Source organism: Amblyomma maculatum, chromosome 10 (assembly GCF_055883805.1).
Source record: "Amblyomma maculatum isolate TAMU_Amacu chromosome 10, ASM5588380v1, whole genome shotgun sequence".
NCBI classification, from domain to species: domain Eukaryota; kingdom Metazoa; phylum Arthropoda; class Arachnida; order Ixodida; family Ixodidae; genus Amblyomma; species Amblyomma maculatum.
In genome coordinates, this window is record NC_139353.1 from 97,397,273 (window position 1) to 97,418,886 (window position 21,614).

General features: G+C 44.3%; 1 protein-coding gene across 4 annotated transcripts in view; it reads left to right on the forward strand.

Annotated features, from left to right (window-relative positions):
- LOC146177074 (uncharacterized) overlaps nucleotides 1–21,077 on the forward strand; it is a 65,063-nt gene extending 43,986 nt beyond the window's left edge. For 2 of the 4 annotated variants that reach the window (XM_084583087.1, XM_084583088.1), the window contains 5 exons: nucleotides 439–517; nucleotides 1,280–1,382; nucleotides 6,398–6,563; nucleotides 8,962–9,037; nucleotides 20,738–21,077. In XM_084583087.1, coding sequence (XP_084439213.1) covers nucleotides 439–517; nucleotides 1,280–1,382; nucleotides 6,398–6,563; nucleotides 8,962–9,037; nucleotides 20,738–20,930 — 617 coding nt within the window. In that variant the 3' untranslated portion in view covers nucleotides 20,931–21,077. Of the gene's footprint in view, nucleotides 1–438; nucleotides 518–1,279; nucleotides 1,383–6,397; nucleotides 6,564–8,961; nucleotides 9,038–9,201; nucleotides 9,543–20,737 lie in introns of those variants that run through there. The other 2 variants (XM_084583089.1, XM_084583090.1) reach the window with 2 other exon arrangements.
- The last annotated feature ends 537 nt before the right edge of the window (nucleotides 21,078–21,614 follow it).

A 21,614-nucleotide genomic window follows, 5' to 3' on the forward strand; every position in this document is an offset into this window, starting at 1 on the left:
TAACGGATGTTTTGTATCGCAGTTGATAAACACGGGCAGCTGTATCTCTCTTGCTCACCGTTTTTCCTTTCGTTTACTTTTTTTTTAATTTCTGCCTAATTGGAATCAGATTTACTCCCACGAGAAATTAGGTCTCGTCACCTGGCTCCACATATAGAAAGACCGAGATCACTGCTTCTAACGACGCGGATGTTCACTTTTGCGTACTAGTCATGCCAATTCCGAGAATACACAACCTTCCACTATATAACTCTGATGTCTGTCAGACCAGTGGCTATAATGAATGCAGCATATCTATGAGATAATGAACAGTGCATCGTCAAGGCTTCGGAATCATAGAAATGTAAAATTCTAGATGAGGGAAGAGGTTAAACATCCGGTGGTGACTGAATATAGCTTGTTTCTTGTGTAAGCTTCTAATCTATTCTCCATGCGCAGGGGCGCACTTTTTTGCCCAATACGCCGACGTGGATGTGAACACAATGACAGGTGACGAGCTGCCCGACGAGAATGGCAGGTATGTACCAGCGCCTCTCCAAAATTTTATAAAGCTTTTCATATGTTGGATGAAACTTCTTCGCGTATTCAGGTAGAGAAAAGTTTTGAACTGCATTTAGTGTGCTGTTCATAACAAGCAAGTTACCGAATAGAAAACATCTTTGTATTGAGAAATTTCAGTTTATATTATATTCTTTTTAGAAGAGCAAAAATCGTTATTTTCAACAAGAAGCTAGTGACGAAGTTAGCCTCTGCGCCTGTGCACTTACCTAGTAGCACCGCTTATCTTAGGAAGATGGGAAGGAAAGCATGCTTTCCCCTGCAGATGCAGTGCATCCACTATAAAAGGTGTTGATTCCTTGAACACTGTTCGTGCCGCAGAATGGCGTTTTCAGCTTCCAGTCTACTGACGCTCCTAATCGTTTTGTTCCTAGTAGCACGCCCACTATACAGCTTTTGCAGTTAACTTTCTTATTATAGCAACCTATGCTATTTCAACTCGCACATATCGAAACGAAAGAACATGGACGATATGTAACAGTACTACTGGCCAGTGCTATCAACAATAAATAAATTCAAGTTTTTTAGCTTTCCTCAAATATCTCCTGATACTAATAATTATTCTTCCTGCGGTGCCTTTTTTTGTCTACCACATGAGCTCTGACATAAATCAAGCTTTATGAGCGGGTACCGGTAATAAGTTGGGGGAGTTTTATTTTTGTGTAGACAAAAGAGGCCATGCAAATATTTGCCCATTATTGTCTCCTTTCTTGCCTCGCAGCAACGAGGCTCTCAAAGCTTACAGGAACGCCACGGTGCGGCTGATGCTGCCGAAAATTATCACAGCTTATCAGGCTGTGGGGGTCTACAACCCACGGTACAACGTAAGTAGCTAATCAAAATTACACAAGCCTTTTTGGCAAATTTCATTCCTTAATGCATTATGCTGAAAAGCTATATGTAGAAATTATTGCTATATTTGAGTTTCCTTGAATATCATTACTACGAACGCAATAAAATTTCTTTTGTTGGACATATCTTTAACAATAAACGATAGAATTAACGGGGTTTTCTATTTTAGCGGGAATAACAAGTTGCAGAATGCTATCAAATAAAATGGCACTAACGACAAACAAATACAAATATTTCGTGCTCGTGCTCTCTCTCTTAATTTACACGTAAGATCCCAGATAGCTAATTTACTTGGAATTCGGTACCTTGAGATGGTAGTGACAGAGCTGTCGGCAATAAATTAGAGGGCTGGCTTTGCACTGGACAAGCTGTTTCGTGACTGCAAGCATCCAGAAAGAACTGAGTAAGTCGGCGAGACATTCATGCGCCGTTTAGGCAAAAAATTTTATAAACAAATCACACATACGTTATCTAAATATAAGTTATCCGCTTGAGGTGAATTCAGCTTCTCATTCTTATAAGGCATACACCAGTAATATATATATATATATTATACATACATACATACATACATACATACATACATACATACATACATACATACATACATACATACATACATACATACATACATACATACATACATACATACATGCGTCTATCATAGCCTGAGTCGCAAACATCCACATATATATATATATATATATATATATATATATATATATATATATATATATATATATATATATATATATATATATATATATATAAGTGACTACAGGCAAGATGCAACTGTTGTATACTTTCCTCTTCAGCGATACCGGTAAGTTGCTAGTCATAATCTGCGAGTGCTTGCCAAATGCGCTCCATCCCAATCTTATTCTTCTTGTTATTTCCTTTTCATGGTCCGGATCTGCGGTTACTACCTGTACTAAGTAGACATATTCGCCTACTACTTCCAGTATTTCGCTACCTAATGTAAACAGCTGTTCCTTCCCGAGGCTGTTGAACATTACCTTAGTCTTCTGCATATTGATTTTCAAGCCTACCTTTCTACTTTTCCTGTCTAGGACATCAATCATTATTTGCAGTTCATCCCCCGAGTTGCTTAGCAAGGCAATTTCATCAGCAAATCTCAGATTACTGAGGTATTCTCCATCTACCCTTATCCCTAACTGCTCCCATTCCAAGTCTCTGAATACTTCCTCTAAACAAGCTGTGAATAGTACTGGGGAGATTGTGTCTCCTTGCCTAATACCTTTTTTTATGGGATTTTTCTTACTTTCTTTATGCAAAACTATGGTTGCTGTGCAGCCACTATATATATCTTCCAGCACTTTCACTTCCAGCACTCACCTATGGGGCTGAAACGTGGAGGCTAACCAAGAGAGTTCTACTTAAGTTGAGGACAACCCAGAGGGCTATGGAACGAAAAATGGTAGGGGTAACATAAAGAGATAGAAAGCGTGCAGAGTAGGTCAGAGAAATAACTCAAGTTAGCGACATTCTAGAAGAAATTAAGAAGAAATGGACATGGGCAGGACATGTAGTGCGAAGAGAGGATAACCGGTGGTCGCTGAGGGTAACAAACTGGATTCCAAGGGAAGGAAAGCGTAGCAGGGGGCGGCAGAAAGTTAGGTGGGCGGATGAGATTAAGAAGTTCGCAGGGGTCAAGTGGATGCAGCTAGCACAGAACCTGGTTAAGTGGAGAAATATGGGAGAGGCCTTCGGCCTGCAGTGGGTATAATCAGGCTGATGATGATGATGATGATATGTGTGTGTGTTTGTGTGTGTGCGTGTGTGTGTGCGTGTGCGTGTGCGTGTGTGTGTGTGTGTGTGTGTGTGTGTGTGTGTATGTGTGTGTGTGTGTGTGTGTGTGTGTGTGTGTGTGTGTGTGTGTGTGTGTGTGTGTGTGTGTGTGTGTGTGTGTGTGTGTGTGTGTGTGTGTGTGTGTGTGTGTGTGTGTGTGTGTGTGTGTGTGTGTGTGTGTGTGTGTGTGTGTGTGTGTGTGTGTGTGTGTGTGTGTGTGTGTGTGTGTGTGTGTGTGTGTGTGTGTGTGTGTGTGTGTGTGTGTGTGTGTGTGTGTGCGCGCGCGCGCGCGCGCGCGCGGGCGTAAAAGTCTTTTTATATATTTTATACAGACAGACTTTTGATATATATGGTTCAGTTTCATCCGATTTTGACTGCACCTTTGCGGGAACCAAGTTAGCTGCAGTGTTTCCTTCTTAGCCCGAAGCGAGACTGTTGGACACCACTCAATCAAGAAAACATTTGACAGTCAGAGTGAATGAGCGTCAGACAATAAGTCACATAGTGCTCGATAGCAGCTTCAAGAATAGCCTGACTACAAGAATGAGAAGTATGCTATGCTCGTCGCTTTAGGCTGCGCAGAAGCCTATTTTATGGCAGTTGTACAGCTTCCTCTGCCGAAACAACGCTGACAATTAAAAATGACGCCTATTTTATGGCAGTTGTACAGCTTCCTCTGCCGAAACAACGCTGACCACGCTTTTGTGTGTGGTTGACAGGGCCATCACGCCGCAAGCACATCATCTTGCACGAGATTTTCAAACACCCCACATTTAAAAAAAGATAACTGAATGAGGTGATAATGAAATGAAGCCAAAAGTATACGCTGTGGTTCCTTATTAGTGGCTGTTTGAGAAACTGTAATTCAAAAATAAATTTGCCGTCACTGAAATTAGTGCTCATACCCTTGGTATGCCAGGAGGTACACAACACAAAGGTGACGACTTTTTCTTTAATATGATTAGTACAAAGGGCGAGAGGGGAGCACCCAGTGAACGTGTTGTCGTGCGTATGGCTTGCAAACTTGTTTGGGAAGTACACTGATGTCACGGTAATAGTGACGTTAAAAATATAAACAGTTGAAACAAAAAGAACTAGGCCGAATTCAAATGTTCTGTTTGAGGTGTTATCGCTTTCACTCAAAACGTGACGCCTATGCGTCCTCTTAACGCTTTCCTAATAAATTTCCTTTAGGTTAAATAGCTTCGAATAGTTCCAAGTACTGAATTTACAATATTAGAAGCGGCAGAAATTCACATGAGAAAGGTCCTGAGTTACCTTCATATCATGGGATATATGGTAACAGAGCTGAGGTGCAAAATAATGAAGGAAGAGGAAATAAATTGACAACAGAAGGTTGCATAATGCTTCAACGCAGAGGGCAAGGTTATACCGTGCCTTAAGAAACATGACGATGGTAAAGAAAATGATAGAAAATTGTTTACAGGAAGGTGTAGCGTAAATAATGTCACGTGCAAAGTTGTTTCGAATAACCTTCCGAATAACAGGAAACCGTCCTCATAATGACGATAGAACGAGTTAGCTGGCTTAGGGCAGATTTCGATCGCGAGTATGCAGAAAATGTTACCTTTATGCATCTATAACCTGCGCTTAGTGCTAGCATGAGTGCTAGTGCTAGGATACTGAGGGTGGCTAGCATTCTGCGACCAAAGGCATAGTCCAGCTCTCAGCCATTCATGATAATATTTGAAGGCTAAAAACTTTCATGTGGCGTCCATAGTTTCTATTTTTTCAACACTGAAGCAGGTCTGAATTCTTCTGAGAAGGCGAAAATAAGAGATAACATCTCTCATATTAGATAATCGGATGAAGCGAGCAAAAAAGTTTATTTGACACAGTCTAGACTTTTATTCTGACACGCTTTACTTCTTCGGTTCTTTCCCAGTAAGTAAAGCAGGTATACATGCCTTAAATAAGCAGAGGAAAAAAGAAGATGTAACATGATTAGAAAATTCAAGAACCAATTCGAGGTTTTATAACATATTTGCTAGGGAGAAAATCTCGCCGGGGAGTTTCCAAAACCACAATGGGCGTGCGAGGTTCCTTATTTCTATATACGAATTTATGAAGCAGATACATGTCTCTTGAATAGACACAGTAGGCAACGTTATCCAAGCAACACACTATAGAAGCCAAGCCAGAATCTTTTTACACCCAAATAGCCTGTATAGGCTGTGGAGAAAGATACACGTAGGCGCACATATTCAAACTTCGAATTTAAAGATTGGTTTGGTTTGCTTTGTGGGGTTTAACGTCCCAAAGCGACTCAGGCTATGAGAGACGCCTTAGTGCAGGACTCCGGAAATTCCGACCACCTGGGGTTCTTTAACGTGCACTGACATCGCACAGCACACGAGCACCTTGCTTTTCGCTTCCATCGAAAAGCGGCCGCCGAGGCCGCGATTCGATCTCGCGTTCTTGGGAACAGCAGTCGAGCACCGTAACAACTGCGCCACCCCAGCGGGGCGCAAATTTAAAGCACTTGAATGCTAACAATAAGTTCTATTTACGTTCAGAATATTCTTAACTAGTATCGAGAGGGATAGCGAGTGCATGAGCATGCCCTTTATCGGAAGTAAGAAAAAGTAATATTTGCTGGCTTATCAATTATTACGGTTGCAAAGAAATTCCAACGAAAGTTAGGGCACAGCAGCTTAGCAGTATCGCTCAAGAGGAAAGTATATAACAGTTGCATTTTATCTGCATAAACACATTGATCTGAGACGGAGAGGCTAACGAAAAGGGTTATACTTAAGTTGAGGACAACTCCGAGGGCTATGGAACGAAACATTGCAGCTGTAATAGCTCGTGTTAAATACATTCTAGTGGGAAAAAAAGAAATGAGCTTAGGCAGGGCACCTAGTGCGAAGAGAAGATAATCAAATGTCGCTAACTGTAACAAATTCAATTCCAAGGAAGGAAGGCATAGCATGGGGCGGAAGAAGGTTAGGTGGGCGCAGTTGGCCCAGTACCGTGTTAATTGGATAAATATGAGAGATGCCTTCGCCTTGCAGTGGGTATAGTTTGGCTGTTCCTCATATTGACCATAAACACACGCACAGAGATTCTCGTTTAGGCTGTTCACGTGCACCACCAAATCCACGCCAAATGCATGAGGCAATTTTGCGTTTGTAACAATTTAACATGGTGTTTGCAGAAATACTTCGGCTTCACGCCGATTCCCACAGACTTCGGGCTGCCGAAGGAGCGAGCCTTGGGAAAACTGTTCTCCAGAGTCAGCTACGTCAGCGCGAGCGACGTGGTTCTCACTGACAGCTCAACAATGCTGCTCAAAGGGTTCCATAACCGCGGGTATTGCCCAGGTGAGCGCAACAAAGAGACATGACAGGGAAATCATGTTCCTTTCCTTCCCTAACTTCTCTTTTGGCGGGCGACGTGTAGTTGATATGAATAAACGAAGGACGACGATATTCATGCAATGCCGTTTTCCGGCACTCACGTGGAAACAGTGATCGATCTAGTTCACTCGGATAGGTATCGCAATTTAAGGCCCTGTAGTATTTTTAACCGCCTAATTTCAAAACATGAGTGCTGGTTTTGGACATACGCAGCGGATACGTTCAGTAGAAGTGCGGTTTAATTTGTGATAATTCCGTCATTACTGGACCCGCGCTTCGGCTTAGTGACCCAATAAGATAGCATATGCAGGCACAGGCACTAAAAGAATTAGTGAAGTCCTCTCAGGTACTGTCGCCAACATCGAATTTGTCAGTAGTCGGGCCGCATCAGGTTACAAGATCATATGGGTTGCTCCTTTCCCTTATTTCTCAGCTTTCCTGTTTTCAGAGGAACACAAAGCCTTACTTTGCCACAATCCCTGGGCTGTCGGCGCTAGCAGCTGTCGCTCCAAAAGAAGGTGGCGCATCGTAAACGATTTAGGAGATGCTTAAGCTCCGCCTTAACACTAGACGCGAAAAGCCTTTTGATGAAAATGAGCAAGCTTTTCACTTTTTCTTGTCTAAATTCTTTCAATTTTAAAATTATTACTTTAATGTTAGTATACGTTCCTAAAGGCACGTTATTAAGTCATAAGTATCAGAATGATTTATTTAGGTGCCCCTCTAAGGCGCTTGGTACCAACGACCCTTCGTGGCCTTTTCGTTACGTGCATATCTGGCATGCAGAGGATCTAGTTTGGAACCCCTATGGCGACAAATTTGTTCTTGAATATATTCCAGACTGTCATTTTGAATTGTACTGTTTAAAAGTTTCTAAGGTCGCCAGTACAATTTAGGAACTGCCTTTGATGCGGAGAATATGATGATGGTGAAGTAGAGCAAAGAACTCAAATACACAGCTGGCCGAGGAAGAGTAGACATGAAGGCAGATGTCGACCTCTGCATTCTAGTCTAAAGGTAGGCCACGAAGTTAGCAATCAGGCTTTGTTTTCTGAGACTCAATAGTCAAAACGCTCGCACTTACTAAGAGTGTTCCTATCCGAGGTCCACACAGCGCTCTACGAAACGGTAGTGCCGCGAATGAAGTTAGTGATGTCACTTTTTTATGGACTTTTTTATGAAATCAGTGTTAAAACATAATCTGGTGTCTGCGAATGTCAGCACATGCGCATTGCATGAGAGCGGGTGCAGGGGCTGTATAGGGCACATCTTTATTTCAAAAACACTACCGAAGCCTTGGGTACCCCCACCAAGAAACCCGCTGCAAAGGTTATCATATTAATGTTACAATCACCTCCATTATTCACCTAGTCACCAACGAGGTCCGTGTGGCAGTATTTTCCTTATTGTATAGCAATGTGCTAACGTAATCAACAATGAACCATCGTCAGTCACGAAATTACATTAACTGTACCGAAATTGCGCTATCGACCCCGCCGGGGTGGCGCAGTGGTTAAGGCGCTCGACTGCTGTTCCTAAGGAAGCGGGATCGAATCCCGGCCTCGGCGGCCGGTTTTCGCTGGAGGCAACAAATCAAGGCGCCCGTGTGCTGTGCGATGTCAGTGCACGTTAAAGAACCCCAGGTGGTCGAAATTTCCGGAGTCCTCCACTACGGCGTCTCTCATAGCCTGAGTCGTTTTGGGACGTTAAACCCCACAAAGCAACCAAATTGCGCTATCGTTTGAGACAGTTCCCATTATATCGGGGCTTTACTTTTCCCACTAATAATTTGCGCTAGATTAGAAGACGCTTTGAGGTTTCAAACGCTTTGACCAACAAGGGCGTCGCACTGGCGCTTCCATGTGGTGTGCAGCGTCGTAATTGGCTAATTGGCAGCTGTGACACCGTTATAGCCGGAATGCACTAATGATCAGCAGTGAAGACGAAAAAACGCTATCGCATTGCGGCCACAAGCTGGACTGCCTTATGGATAAGACTCAGCGCCACCGCTGCGCCAGCCGAGGCATGCGTCACCGACGGCGGCTACAAAACAGGGTGCCTGGTTGGAAAGCTTGTCTTTTTACATGCCGCTTCGGAGACGAGTGTAGCCTTAGTTTGCTCGTCCGCTGCCCCTGTTAACGAAATAAACACTCGTTGCGTTTTTTTTTTTATGTTGGGATTCGTCCCTCATCAGAAACGACATCCCAGAGCATAATTGCTAAAAGTACATATTATATTTGATCAATTGCAAATATGAGAATATTATATAATGGTACAATAATTCACATTCTTCAGCGCATCAATGAAACCGGGGGTTTAGACAACAACCTCTTAACCTAAGCCGCCATATTTGTTTGCACAGAAACGTACTTCATGGCGGCGCCGACAAGCACGGCGAGTCTGCAGGAGTTCACTTTCCTCACCTACGATGGGAACAAGTAAGAACGCGGACTCGTCTAATTCTTTTAACAGAGTATAATCTGCGGACATTTGCAGTTCGTTCACTTCATGTAATTTGTAGAAGGACAGTCATTGTATAATTAAAATGTTATAATCGCTGTCCTGCTTTAGACAACTGATATTTTTATACATTTACCCTTAGGACCTAGGCCGCCATGAACGCCATGGTTTTGGTGTCAACGTTTCGTCTTATGGCGTCATGTTTATGACGCATGCGGCAGGATATTTACCGTAAGAGGAATAAAAAATGGTGCTGTAGTGAGTATTCCACCTCGAATGAAGCATTTGCAAATATCATCAGCCACATCAGGTCAAGCATAATAGAAACGATTATCGTGTTCATTAAAAAAATTTCAGAGCTGTAGCACTTTTACGAGCCTTATCTTAGTAAATATATAACACACATATCTCTTCTTCATTACGTACTGCACTCCAGCGCGCTTGTTTAGCACCGTTAATAACATGGTTTAATCTGTCGTTTTCTTGTGAGAATATGTTATCTTAGTTCAAACCAAGGTCTCCTCTTATGCACCCACCTTATTTGGCGCCTGGGTTTTCCCCCTCTATATTATTCTATGGAGACTGAAAAACTTCGTTAAAATGCCTTCACCTCAATTCAAGCTACATGCAATGTATCTTTCTTTAACGTTATAGATGTTAAGCATATGCTGAGCAAGCAGTGGCATTTAGCTACTAATCCTGACGTAACCTAATAACCTGAATTCACTGCAATCAATAAGCAAAACTGGGCAAGTTTGTTAACGTTTGTAATATTTCATACCATAAATAACCGCTACAGACTGCCACGAACACATGAGAGGGCACTTTGTAGCCACAAAGTTTTCAATGAGAGCCCACAATTAAAAACGCTGTTTTTTAAAGAAGCGAAAAATAAGGAAAGTTTAAGACGCCTAAACCTGAGTATACGAAGGGAAAGAGCGCGAACCTTCCATGGATATCTGCGAACTTCGAGAATACCACAGCTGAGTTTAGACGAGACGGATGTGTCAAGGGCATTTTGAAGGGAAGATGTCAAAAGGCGAGCCGAATGAGTAGCGTTGGCAGTAGAGGGAAAGTGCAGTAATAGTATTGAAAGGGTGGTGGCATTTTGCGAGGTCATTTTGCTGGCGTCTTCTTTAAGAGCTCTGTCTTTTTAGAGTGCGCGCATTTCAGTGCATGTTAAAGAACCACAGGTGGTCGAAATTTCCGGACTCCTTCACTACGGTGTCTCTCAACATGAGTCGCTTTGGGATGTTACACGCACAAATCAAACAAAACCTCTCTATATTCTATAAAATCTTCAACAGAGAATCCCACATGCCTACGTATACACATTCGCGATTCGAGTGCCAATATAGTAGGTGGGCCACGATTGTGTCCTGGGCACACTTTTGGCCTTCGTACCGAAACTAGTTTTGCTCGTTTGGCTTAGAGCACGCTTGTGAGCAAACCAGCTAGAATTTGAGTATCCGAGAACAGTGCATAATGATGTCTCGCCTGTGCAAACATTTTTCCGCACAAATTTAATTTTTGCTAGAAATCGCTCATTTGTTACTTTCGCTCATTCATTAGTTGCTTCAAATCGTACACGTTGCATCAACATTAGATCTGCATTTATCTATATGTTGTGTACTTCTAAATGATATAATAATTTCCGCGTCGTGCTATTTTGTTTGTTCATATATTAATTCCTTTGTATTTTTTGCCTGTTTCCTTACATTTCATGTATATATTGCACTGTATAGATTTTATGTCCCCCTTACACAATGCCTAATGGGCCTGTAAAGTATTTTCAAATAAATAAATAAAATCCGTAATTTAAAAATTTTGATATAAATAGCAACTATTCCTCCTTTGTTTTCTGAAAATCAAGCACAGCTGTTTTATTCATTCAAACTTTTTGATTCTGCATTCACTATCACCGTAGTCTTCAGGTCGAATCATCCATGCAGATTACAGGCTTTTAAGGCAAAAGCTTTTAATAGCTCATACTGTCTACGCCCGTCTGGTCACACCACAGCTGTCAATCAAATGACGTCATGATTGCGACAGAAGAAAAATAAAAATCTTCTCCCCCGGAAATCGAGCCTCCATCCTTGGGATCCCCAGCCAAGCGTTTTAACCAACTACATCATGCCCGGGATTTTGAATGTATATTACACTTCTGATGGGTCACCATGAGGACAATAGTAGTGTTGACAATGACGCTGCAATTAGTGATAAAGATAATGAGGACAATGACTATTATAATGATGGTGCATTTATTTGAGAATGTGAAGAAGCGTGATGCACCCTGTGAAACAGCTACGCTCAGGCTTGCGTATTTCTGCAGTGCAAATTAGAGTGCTTACAGCCTTTTTTAATAATGAATAGTTTTCAACGGTGGTTTCTTCGCAGCCAAATCCTACATACTTGTTACTCGCTGTTTTAATGGGGTAATGTTCGGACAATAGGTATATATTAAGCACTGGACGCATCAAACGTTCATTCCTGCAAGAAAAAAGATATACATCAAAACAGGAAGAGTAATATGTTTCACTAGGAGCTTATAAGCACTTGCAAAGTGTTTCCGTATTTCATTTAGGGTGTCTCATCGACGATGTTTGAAATAATCGCCGTAAAGTTTTGGTAGTAAAAGGGTATGAATACAAAATTTAGTGCCTGTTCTCGGAAGATATAGCTCATACATAAGTTAAAATAGTATTCGAAATTTCAACTGTTTTCTTAACCCATTTATACACATTTCACTAACTGTCTTTTGGACGTGCAGCCCAAAATGTAGTACATGAATTTAAACTGATATATGAAACAGCCTTTAGAAGAATATGCTCTCTATGTTGTTTCAGAAAGCCCTTGAAAATTCTGACAGTTCCTTGGGAACAAGGCTCATCGGTGGATTGAGCATATAGCATTAGGTGGTAATATGGTTACAGACAGCAGACAAATACCACAAATTTCAAGTGTCATTTTCAAAGTGTATTTTCAGAGTCAGGCAAGTGTTGCGAAGCTGTTCCCGTACCTAGTGAATCACGCATTTTGTTGATATCCCTGGAGGGTGTAATTGAACTGCTACTACTACTAGACGAAAACATCAACAGGTCCGGATAAAAATCCCAACATATTTCTTGAGATACGCAGAGCTTATGGGCAGATTTCTTGTCATAATTTTCAATAAATCCTTAGACTCTGGTAAATTACCGACCGATTGGCTTCTGGCTCATGTCATTCCAGTTTTTAATAAAGGCAGATTTCTAAAATCAGTAATTATCGACCTATTTCACTTACGTGTATTTCTTGCAAGGTGCTAGAACAAATTCTGGTGAGACATCTAAATACTTTCTTGAATAAGCACAGAACAACACGGCTTCCGAAAGGGCTTTTCTACTAACACGCTGTTATTTGTAACCATTAATTAATTTGCTAAAGTTATACATAAGAACGGCCAGGTGGATATAATATTTATGGATTTCTCCAAGGCTTTTGACAGGGTGCCACATAATAAATTATTCACAAAGATGAAAGCACTGTGTATACCTACTGAAATAATCAACTGGGTAATATCCTACTTGACCAACCGAAAGCAGTATGTAGAGGTCGACGGAGCGTGCTCTGAAATTATAGACGTTTACTCGGGTCTGCCTTAGGGATCTGTGCTAGGACCGGTCTTATTTATTGATTACATCAATGACCTCGTCGATTCACTGAATCCAACGGCATCAAATAAGCTGTTCTCTGATGAATGTGTTCTTTGTAAAACCATAAATACTCTTTCCGATCAAGTTGAGCTAAACGAAAATCTAAAATTGCTAGCAGAATTGCGCGACAAATGGGACATAATAAATAATTTTGGCAAAACAATTCACATGTACCTTACCAATAAAAGAAGGCTGGGAGCTTTTACAGCATGGATGGCAAGATAATCAAATAAGTAGAGAAATATAACTATTTATGGGCTACAATTACATCCAGGTTTAAGTGGACAGCGCCCATTGATAACTTGTGCTCTTCAGCTCGTAAAAAACTAGGTTTATTAAAAACATAAACAGCTGCACTGAGAAACAAGGCGTAAAAAGCTATGGTGAGACCCTCTTTGGAGTATGCGAGCATTGTGTGAGACCCTCACACATGGGTGGAAATAGAAAAACTAGAAAAATTTCAAAGGTTGGCCGTTCGTTTTATTTATAACCGCTATAAACGCCGAGACTCTCCATCTGCTATGTTAAATGACGCAAACCTGGAGTGCATGAATGAACGCAGAAAAAATTCGGGAAATAAATTCCTTAGTCGCTTAAATTTTTCGAAACTAGGTATTCATCCACAAGAATACATTACTAAACACGCCTCACGGAAGCCTCGTCATAATTACGAGCACTATATCGAACCTATTTCTGCTCGCACAGATGTCTATAAATTCTTTTTTCCTCACCTGATCTCGGATTAGGATGCACAGCCGCATGGTTTTTCACTTCTCGTTCCCGACGAGTGGCTGCATCATTAATCGACACTGTCTGTAATGCGGTATGTTGTTGACTGTGTAATGTTTCTGTTCAACTAGAGTAACCTTTTGATGCGTGATTTCACCCCATTTAGTTTTGTATAAGTTCACATTGTTCATTTTTGTTTTTGTGTGTGTGTGTGTATGTGTGTGTTCTGTCAATACCAATGCTGTCCAGGATCAATTTTTTGTACTTTGTTTTATATCATGCCTCTCCTGCTTGGACCATGTTTGGTCCGCAGTACGTGATAAATAAAAAATATATATGAACTGAAATGTGTATTTAATAGTTGATTTGAACGTCTAGCGCTGGCAGTAATGCGGGCACAGCAGGATCGGAATAGCAGCCGCAGGGCACAGCTTCAGCTCGAGAGAGATGGGCGCCGGAGACCAGCGATGGTGATGGCGATGCCGCAGCGTTGTTTCTTCTTCGTCTTCTTTACATTTCCCCCGCGTGAAGAAGTCGCCATCCTGGCCACTCACGGAGAAGAGACAGCCAGAGGGTTGTAATACGGCTTGAGGCGGCTAACATGGACAACCTCACGGCCGCGGCGGCGGTGGTCGGAAGAAGGGGTGACTGGCTCGATGATGTAGTTAACAGGGGATGTGCGTTCCAAGACGCGATAAGGTCCGTGGTATTTCGTTTCTAGTTTGCTGGTGGCAGGAACGCATGGCCAAACGAAGCTGTCGGTCAGGAACGTCGGAGCAGGAGTATCGCTATCATGCTGATCTTTGCGATAGCCTTCAGTGTTGGAGGTAAACGTGCGAGCTAGCTGACGGCATCCCTAAACCTTCTCTACAATATCGGACAAAGCACTGTACTCAGAGGCATCTGGATGGTATGGCAAAATTGTGTCCAGAGTACAAGATGGTTCACTGCCGTATAAGAGAAAGAAGGGTGAAAAACCAGTTGTTGCTTGGGTGGCAGTGTTGTACGCGAATGTTACGAATGGCAGTACCTGGTCCCAGTTTGAGCTCCCAGATTCAGATGTAACATACATTGCGAGCATGTCCCCAAGCGTACGGTTGAAACGCTCCGTGAGGCCGTTGGTTTGCGGGTGGTACGCGGTTGTAGCCCGATGTATCGATTTGCAAGACGACAAGAGCTCTTGGACTACTTCGGAAAGAAAGACACGACCTCTATCACTGAGTAACTCGCGCGGGACGCCGTGTCGAAAAATGAAGTGGTGCAGAAGAAAATGGGCTACCTCTCGGGCTGTCGCCGAGGGAAGTGCAGCAGTCTCCGCATAACGAGTCAGGTGGTCGACGGCGGTGATGACCCATCGATTACCGGCGGCACTGCATGGTAGCGGACCATAGAGGTCGATTCCCACGTGATCAAACGGGCGAGCTGGACACGGTAAAGGCTGGAAAGGACCAGCGGGGTGGCGAGAAATCTTGCGTTGTTGACAGGCGGTACAAGAGCGAATGTAACGACGTACGAAATTGTACATTCCCCGCCAGTAATACCTCTGACGAATTCGATCATAGGTTTTCAGGACGCCGGCATGAGCGCTTTGCGGGTCAGTGTGATGGTGGGCACAAACCTCGGAGTGGAGGTGGCGCGGAATGGCAAGCCATTTTCTGCCATCTGAGTTGTAGTTCTTTCGGTAGAGGAGGCCGTCCCGAATGGTAAAATTGGAGGCCTGTCGGCGGAGTGCCCGAGGATGCATAGCCGCGGAAGTAGTGCCAAGGACATCTAGCAGGTTAGAAACCCAAGGATCTTGTCGTTGCTCGAAAGGCATATCCTCAATGGTGAGTGCTGACAAGGAGGCTTGAGGAGGGGATGATGAGTTAGGCGAACGCACCGGTGACCGAGAAAGAGCATCGGCTTTAGAGTGCTTCCGGCCAGAGCGGTACACTACACGGATGTCGTATTCCTGAAGCCTGAGAGCCCAGCGCCCGAGACGGCCAGACGGATCCTTGAGAGGCGCGAGCTAGCAGAGAGCGTGATGATCTGTAGCTACCTCGAAGGAGTGGCCATATAAGTAAGGGCGGAACTTCGTTATAGCCCACACGATTGCTAAGCACTCCTTTTCGGTAATGGAATAGTTGGACTCGGCTTTGGTAAGAGCACGGCTTGCGTAGGCGACAACGTATTCGGAGAAGCCAGGCTTGCGCTAGGCGAGGACGGCGCCGAGGCCGACACCACTGGCATCGGTATGAAGTTCTGTAGGTGCAGTAAGGTTGTAATGGCGCAGGATTGGCGGTGACGTCGGAACATTGCGCAGTGTCGCGAATGCATCATCGCAGGCTGGCGACCAAGAGGAGAGGTTAGGGGTGCCTTTCAAGAACTGTGTAAGGGGGGCTATGATGGTTGCGAAATTGCGAACAAAACGACGAAAGTACGAGTAGACGCCCACGAAGCTTCGCAGTTGTTTCAAAGTGGTCGGTTTCGGAAAGTCAGCAACGGCACGGAGCCTCTGAGGATCAGGCCGAACTCCATCTTTGCACACAACATGTCCGAGTATTGTGAGCTGGCGGGCACCGAAGCGGCACTTTTTGAGGTTCAGTTGAAGACCGGCGCGGGTTAGGCAGGTGAAGACCTGGCGAAGTCGAGTCAGGTGGGTCGGGAAGTCGGTTGAAAAGACGACGATATCATCGAGGTAGCATAAACAGATGTTCCATTTCAGGCCACGCAGTACAGTGTCCATCATTCTTTCAAATGTGGCTGGGACGTTACAGATTCCGAACGGCATAACATTAAATTCGTATATATATAGCCCGTCTGGAGTAATAAAGGCGGTCTTAGCGCGATGCACCTCTACCATGGGCACCTGCCAATATCCAGAGCGCAAATAGAGTGAGGAAAAGAATTCTGCGCCTTGCACGCAGTCTAGGGCATCGTCGATTCGTGGGAGGGGATACACATCACGACGAGTAATTTTGTTGAGGCGGCGATAATCAACACAAAATCGTATGGAGCCATCCTTCTTCTTAACTAGGACCACAGGAGACAACCATGGACTACAGGATTCTCTAATTACTCCGCGTTGCAGCATGTCATCGACTCGTTGGGCAATAACACGGCGCTCAGTCGGGGACACCCGATACGGCCGCTGATAGAGAGGTGGGTGAGCGCCAGTGTCAATGAGGTGAGAAACAGTCGTCGTGCGGCCCAAGGAAGATTGCGGGATGTCGAAGGAGAAGCGGAATTGATGTAGCAGGTCAAGAAGTTGCTCGCGGTGGCGTGGCTCTAGAGCGCTGTCCACAGAGTGGTCAAAAAGGTCCCGCTGTAGCGGATCTGAGGCCACACAAGTTGGAGTCAAGGCGTCAACTTGGCAAACAAGGAATGACAAATCATCAAAGGCGCACAGAAGGTCAACGGGCTCGATGCGGCCGAGGCAGTCCCCTTCGATCAACGTAGCGGGAGACGCAAGAGGATTGGCTGCCAGAAGTGTGCAAGCGCCGTTGTTCATGTCGACTGCAAACGGCAGCGGTAAGTGGCGGCGGCGGCCGACAACGTTAGAGGGCACTAAGAGGACTGTCGCGGCGGTGGTAAAAGGGGCAGTGAGGGGAACCAGAACAGCGCTAACGGGTGGGATGGTTGTGTCATGAGCTACGAGGAGTTTGGCCGCAAAACGAGGACACGACTCGTGGAGCAGGGCATCACACGGTGCATCACTTGGTTCAATGAGCTCTACTTGAGGATTGGCGCAGTCAATGATAGCATGATGCTGGGACAGGAAATCCCAGCCGAGAATGACGTCATGAGAACATGTTGGGAGAACGACAAATTCGATGATGTACAAGGCTGCAGCAATGACGACGCGAGCAGTGCAGACAGCTGTCGGCTGTATACTGTGAGCGGACGCGGTGCGGAGCGATAGTCCCTCGAGGGGCGTAGTCACTTTTCGGAGGGAGCGGTAGAGTTTTTGGCTGATAACTGATACAGCGGCACCGGTGTCGACGAGCGCAAGATTATAAACACCTTCAACGATGACAGCAGTAATATTCGCGGGATTAAGACGAGGACTTTGAAATTCTGTCGAATACGCAGTCCGTACCTCGCGAACTGCTGCGGTTAGTTTTCCGGCTGAGTAGCGGGTCGTCGGCGCATTGGCGAAATGGAGCGGCGACGTGGTAATGGCGAACGACGAGGCAGGAAGTACAAAGGATCGGGGGGTGCTGTTGGAGGACCCGAAGGGACGGGGAACTGGGGGGCCAAATAAGGTGGCGCAGGCCGTGCAGCAAAGGCCATATTTATTCGGCGCCGGCAGTAGCGTTTAGTGTGTCCAGGGATGCCGAAGTGGTAGCAAATAGGCCTGTTGTCTGAAGTGCGCCATGGAGATGGTGTCTGACGCAAGGAGGGAGCAAAAGCTGTTGGTGCCGAACGGATAAGGGGGCGAAGCATAAGCATATGCTGGCTCAGGAGGTGGACTTACTGAAGTAACTTCGGCATACGTGCGACGCAATACCTGAGGAGGAGCCGGCGCAAATTCTGGTGCGTAGCTCAGTGGCGCAACGCCGGGCGATGAAATTGTGGGCGTGAGGAACGGCATTGAGGGTGCGACTGGAGCTGATTGAGCAGGAGGATTAGGGACGACTTCAGATACATGTTGCTGGATTGCGCGGCGAAGCTCCGGAACAAGGCCAGTTGGTGTCGACTCCTTAATATATGGCTGCAGAGACAGTTGTCGCGCGACCTCCTGACGTACAAAAGCCTTGATGTCTTCAACGAGGCTAGATGACTCCCTCTCCGCGGCTAGTCCAGCGAGTGATGCATGAGGCTGGCGAATCAAAACACGCTCCTTGCGGAGCTCGTCGTAGCTTTGACAGAGGTCGTAGATTCCTTGACCGTAGTGGGGCCTTTGGCGATGAGCATGTTGAAAGCGCCGTCATCAATTCCTGTGGGGACATGATGTATCTTAACGGACTCGGTCATGGTCGGGTCAACGCTGCGACACAAATCAACAATGTCCTCAATGTAGCTGGTGAACGTTTCACCGGGCAGCTGGGGCGGCCAAAGACATCAGAACATTTGGTCTTGAAATTCGCCCAGGTGGTAAAGTCCGACTCGTGGTTTCGAAACCACAGATTAGCGACGTCTCTCAAGTAAAAGATGAAATTATTGAGCTTACGATTGTCGTCCCAGTTATTGTGACGGCTGACCCGTTCGTAAGTGGACAGCCAATCGTCGACGTCGTCATCGCTGCTTCCACTGAAGGTAGCGGGGTTCCGTTGACGAAGGGCACCTGTGCAGGTGACTGGCGGAGGTAGGTGCGATGAAGCAGGCTCCGTCATTAGGGTAGTCAACGTTCTGCTGCGAAGTTCCAGGGCGAGATGGGTACAGGGAACCTCAGGTTGACCTCCACCAAGTGAAATGTGGATTTAATAGTTGATTGAAACGTCTAGCATTGGCAGTAATTTGGGCACAGCAGGATCGGAATAGCAGCCGCAGGGCACAGCTTCAGCGCGAGAGAGATGGGCGCCGGAGACCAGCGATAGTGATGGCGATGCCGCAGCGTTGTTTCTTCTTCTTCTTTACAGAACTAGAATAATTTCTTATAATAGGCGAATATAGTACATATTATAGTTCATACTCATATTACTCTCATAAGCATATGCCGTTTGAAATAATATACTTTTAGCATGTTTTCAATACAATAAAGCTGCCAACAGTGAATGCATTGTTTGTACCAGAAAAAAATTATTTAGAGTCATTAGGAGTAATTACTAAAAAGCAGTGAATATAATGAGTTAAAAATTTGTTTTCTTACCCCTAAACGTTCCGAGCGAAAAGTACTCAAACCTTGGAGAGGCAAGTTAAAGAAGAATGATGAGAAAACAATGAATAATTCTTTAAACTTGACATGCCCAAGGGAGAGCATGAAAAAGTCTGTTTTGAAGGCACATATTCCTAACTCTATAATGTTTGAAGAAAGTAAATGGTATGCCGTTTAAACTTTTCTGCAAAGCATAAATACTCCTATTTTTGCAAAACAAATTGCGCGCTGCCAAACAGTGAACGAAAAGACATCTGATCTTTTTTCAGGTCGCTAGGAAATGCGTTAAGCCAAGTATTGATTCTGAAGTGATCCATACTCAGTGTTACTATAATTACTTAAAGTTTAAATAAAAAATCATGTGACAGAAATATTAGTGTTGCCAATGATAATTAACAAGTTGCATCGCTTCCAAAGGAACAACCTTGTTTTTTGTTTTTCACAGCAACTCACACAGGCGACCTAGCTGTAAGATGCGGGCATATAAGCAGCTTAGGATAAAGTGTAACTTAGGCAAGATAAAATAGTTTGGGTTGAAGTAGAGATAAATAACTGTAGAGTTTATGAAGTGCTAGGAGGGAAATGAAATCAACGATTTTGTCTCTCCGTGTACTTGTGAATACCTTGTTTTATTGCAGATATTAGGGACACATAAACATTAATAAAATCAACTCAAGAACAGAAGAATAAAATGTTCAAGTTATTTAGGTTCGTGCAGTAGATGAATTGGTACACAATAAAAGCCCTGCGTACTATTTTCTCCGTATTGTCCCGCCGTAGAACTAATTGGAAAAGAAAATATTTTACATCCAAAATATTCGAACAAAACACAACGTGAAAATACTCCTCAACATCATAATATAGCACTGAAATACAAAACGCGCATCTTTGTACCACGACCTTGTATGTGTTTTCCGCATGCTGTACTGTCCACGTAATATACGCCAACATGTTGCAACGTTGTGTTGAAACGTTAGAACGAGTGACATACTTGTGTTACTACCCCGCCGGGGTGGCGCAGTGGTTACGGCGCTCGACTACTGTTCCCAAGGACGCGGGATCGAATCCCGGCCTCGGCGGCAGCTTTTCGGTGGAGGCGAAAAGCAAGGCGCCCGTGTGCTGTGCGATGTCAGTGCACGTTAAAGAACCCCAGGTGGTCAAAATTTCCGGAGTCCTCCACTACGGCGTCTCTCATAGCCTGAGTTTCTTTGGGACTTAAACCCCACAAACCAACCAACCAACTTGTGTTACTGAAGCTGATAACAATGAAACGTGGTTTATTTGAAACTGATGGCAATAGAGGGTTGGGTTGCAATCTAATCTTATAGACGCAATGGTCATACTAACTTTTCTAGTGACTGTTGTTGAAATCAACTCCTATCTTTGCTACTTTATAAAATATCTTGTACGCATGGTTGCAAATTAGTTGAATGTGAACTGGCGCTTCATCTCTGCAGGGTAGGGGAACTGGACATCTACAACGGCACAGACTTCACCATCCAGCTTCCCAAGGGCTGCCACTGGAGCAGCTTCGGGTGGTTTTCTGTGTTTTGCATGAAGATACTGTCACCTCTTGCGGACATCAATATTGCCTCAACTGCGTCCAATAAGCTGCCCCTTCACAACCCCGAGCCGGGACTTCGCCGGTAGCCAAGAAGAGCGCCTGTCGCAAATCATGAAAGCTAGGAATTTCGGCCGAGCACCTTTGGAGGTTGTAGAAGATGATTTTACCACTGACGATGTCATTAAATGGCAAATAAATTCTCCCGACGTTCACTGTTTATTTCAAATATTATTCAGAAATAGTGTAATATTAAAATAGTGTAAGTTTCTCTTTCTTGCTTAGTGTTTTAGGCTTTCGTTAACAGTGCGTGACCATAAAACACTTATAAATATATGCAATGACACTCCTCAATTGCTTTAAGGGCTTCCAGTAATGCGCCGATCGATTGAACATATGTCTTATACTTATAAAAAGATGAAATAGTTTGCAAAATATTCATACTTTTCAAGCCAAAACTGTTTTGGGCTGTAGTATAAGCACATCGTTTGGGCCGATTCTGGCACGTAAAATGACGAACATGTTAACGTACTTAAGACTGATACAAATGAGATTGGCTAACACTCCATATTCACTTTACTTTTGTGTCACACACGCTCCTCAGCACACAGTCGATCAACTACCTTGTGAAAGACCACCTGACACCCGGTTTAACCAAGCCAGGCGAGCACGCATGCATGTACTGCGAGTAGCTTGCCTGGATTTTATTCTAAACGTGCCACGTACACTCCCATTGCAAAATGAGTTTCAAGATTGCGAGCACCCGCGTACTC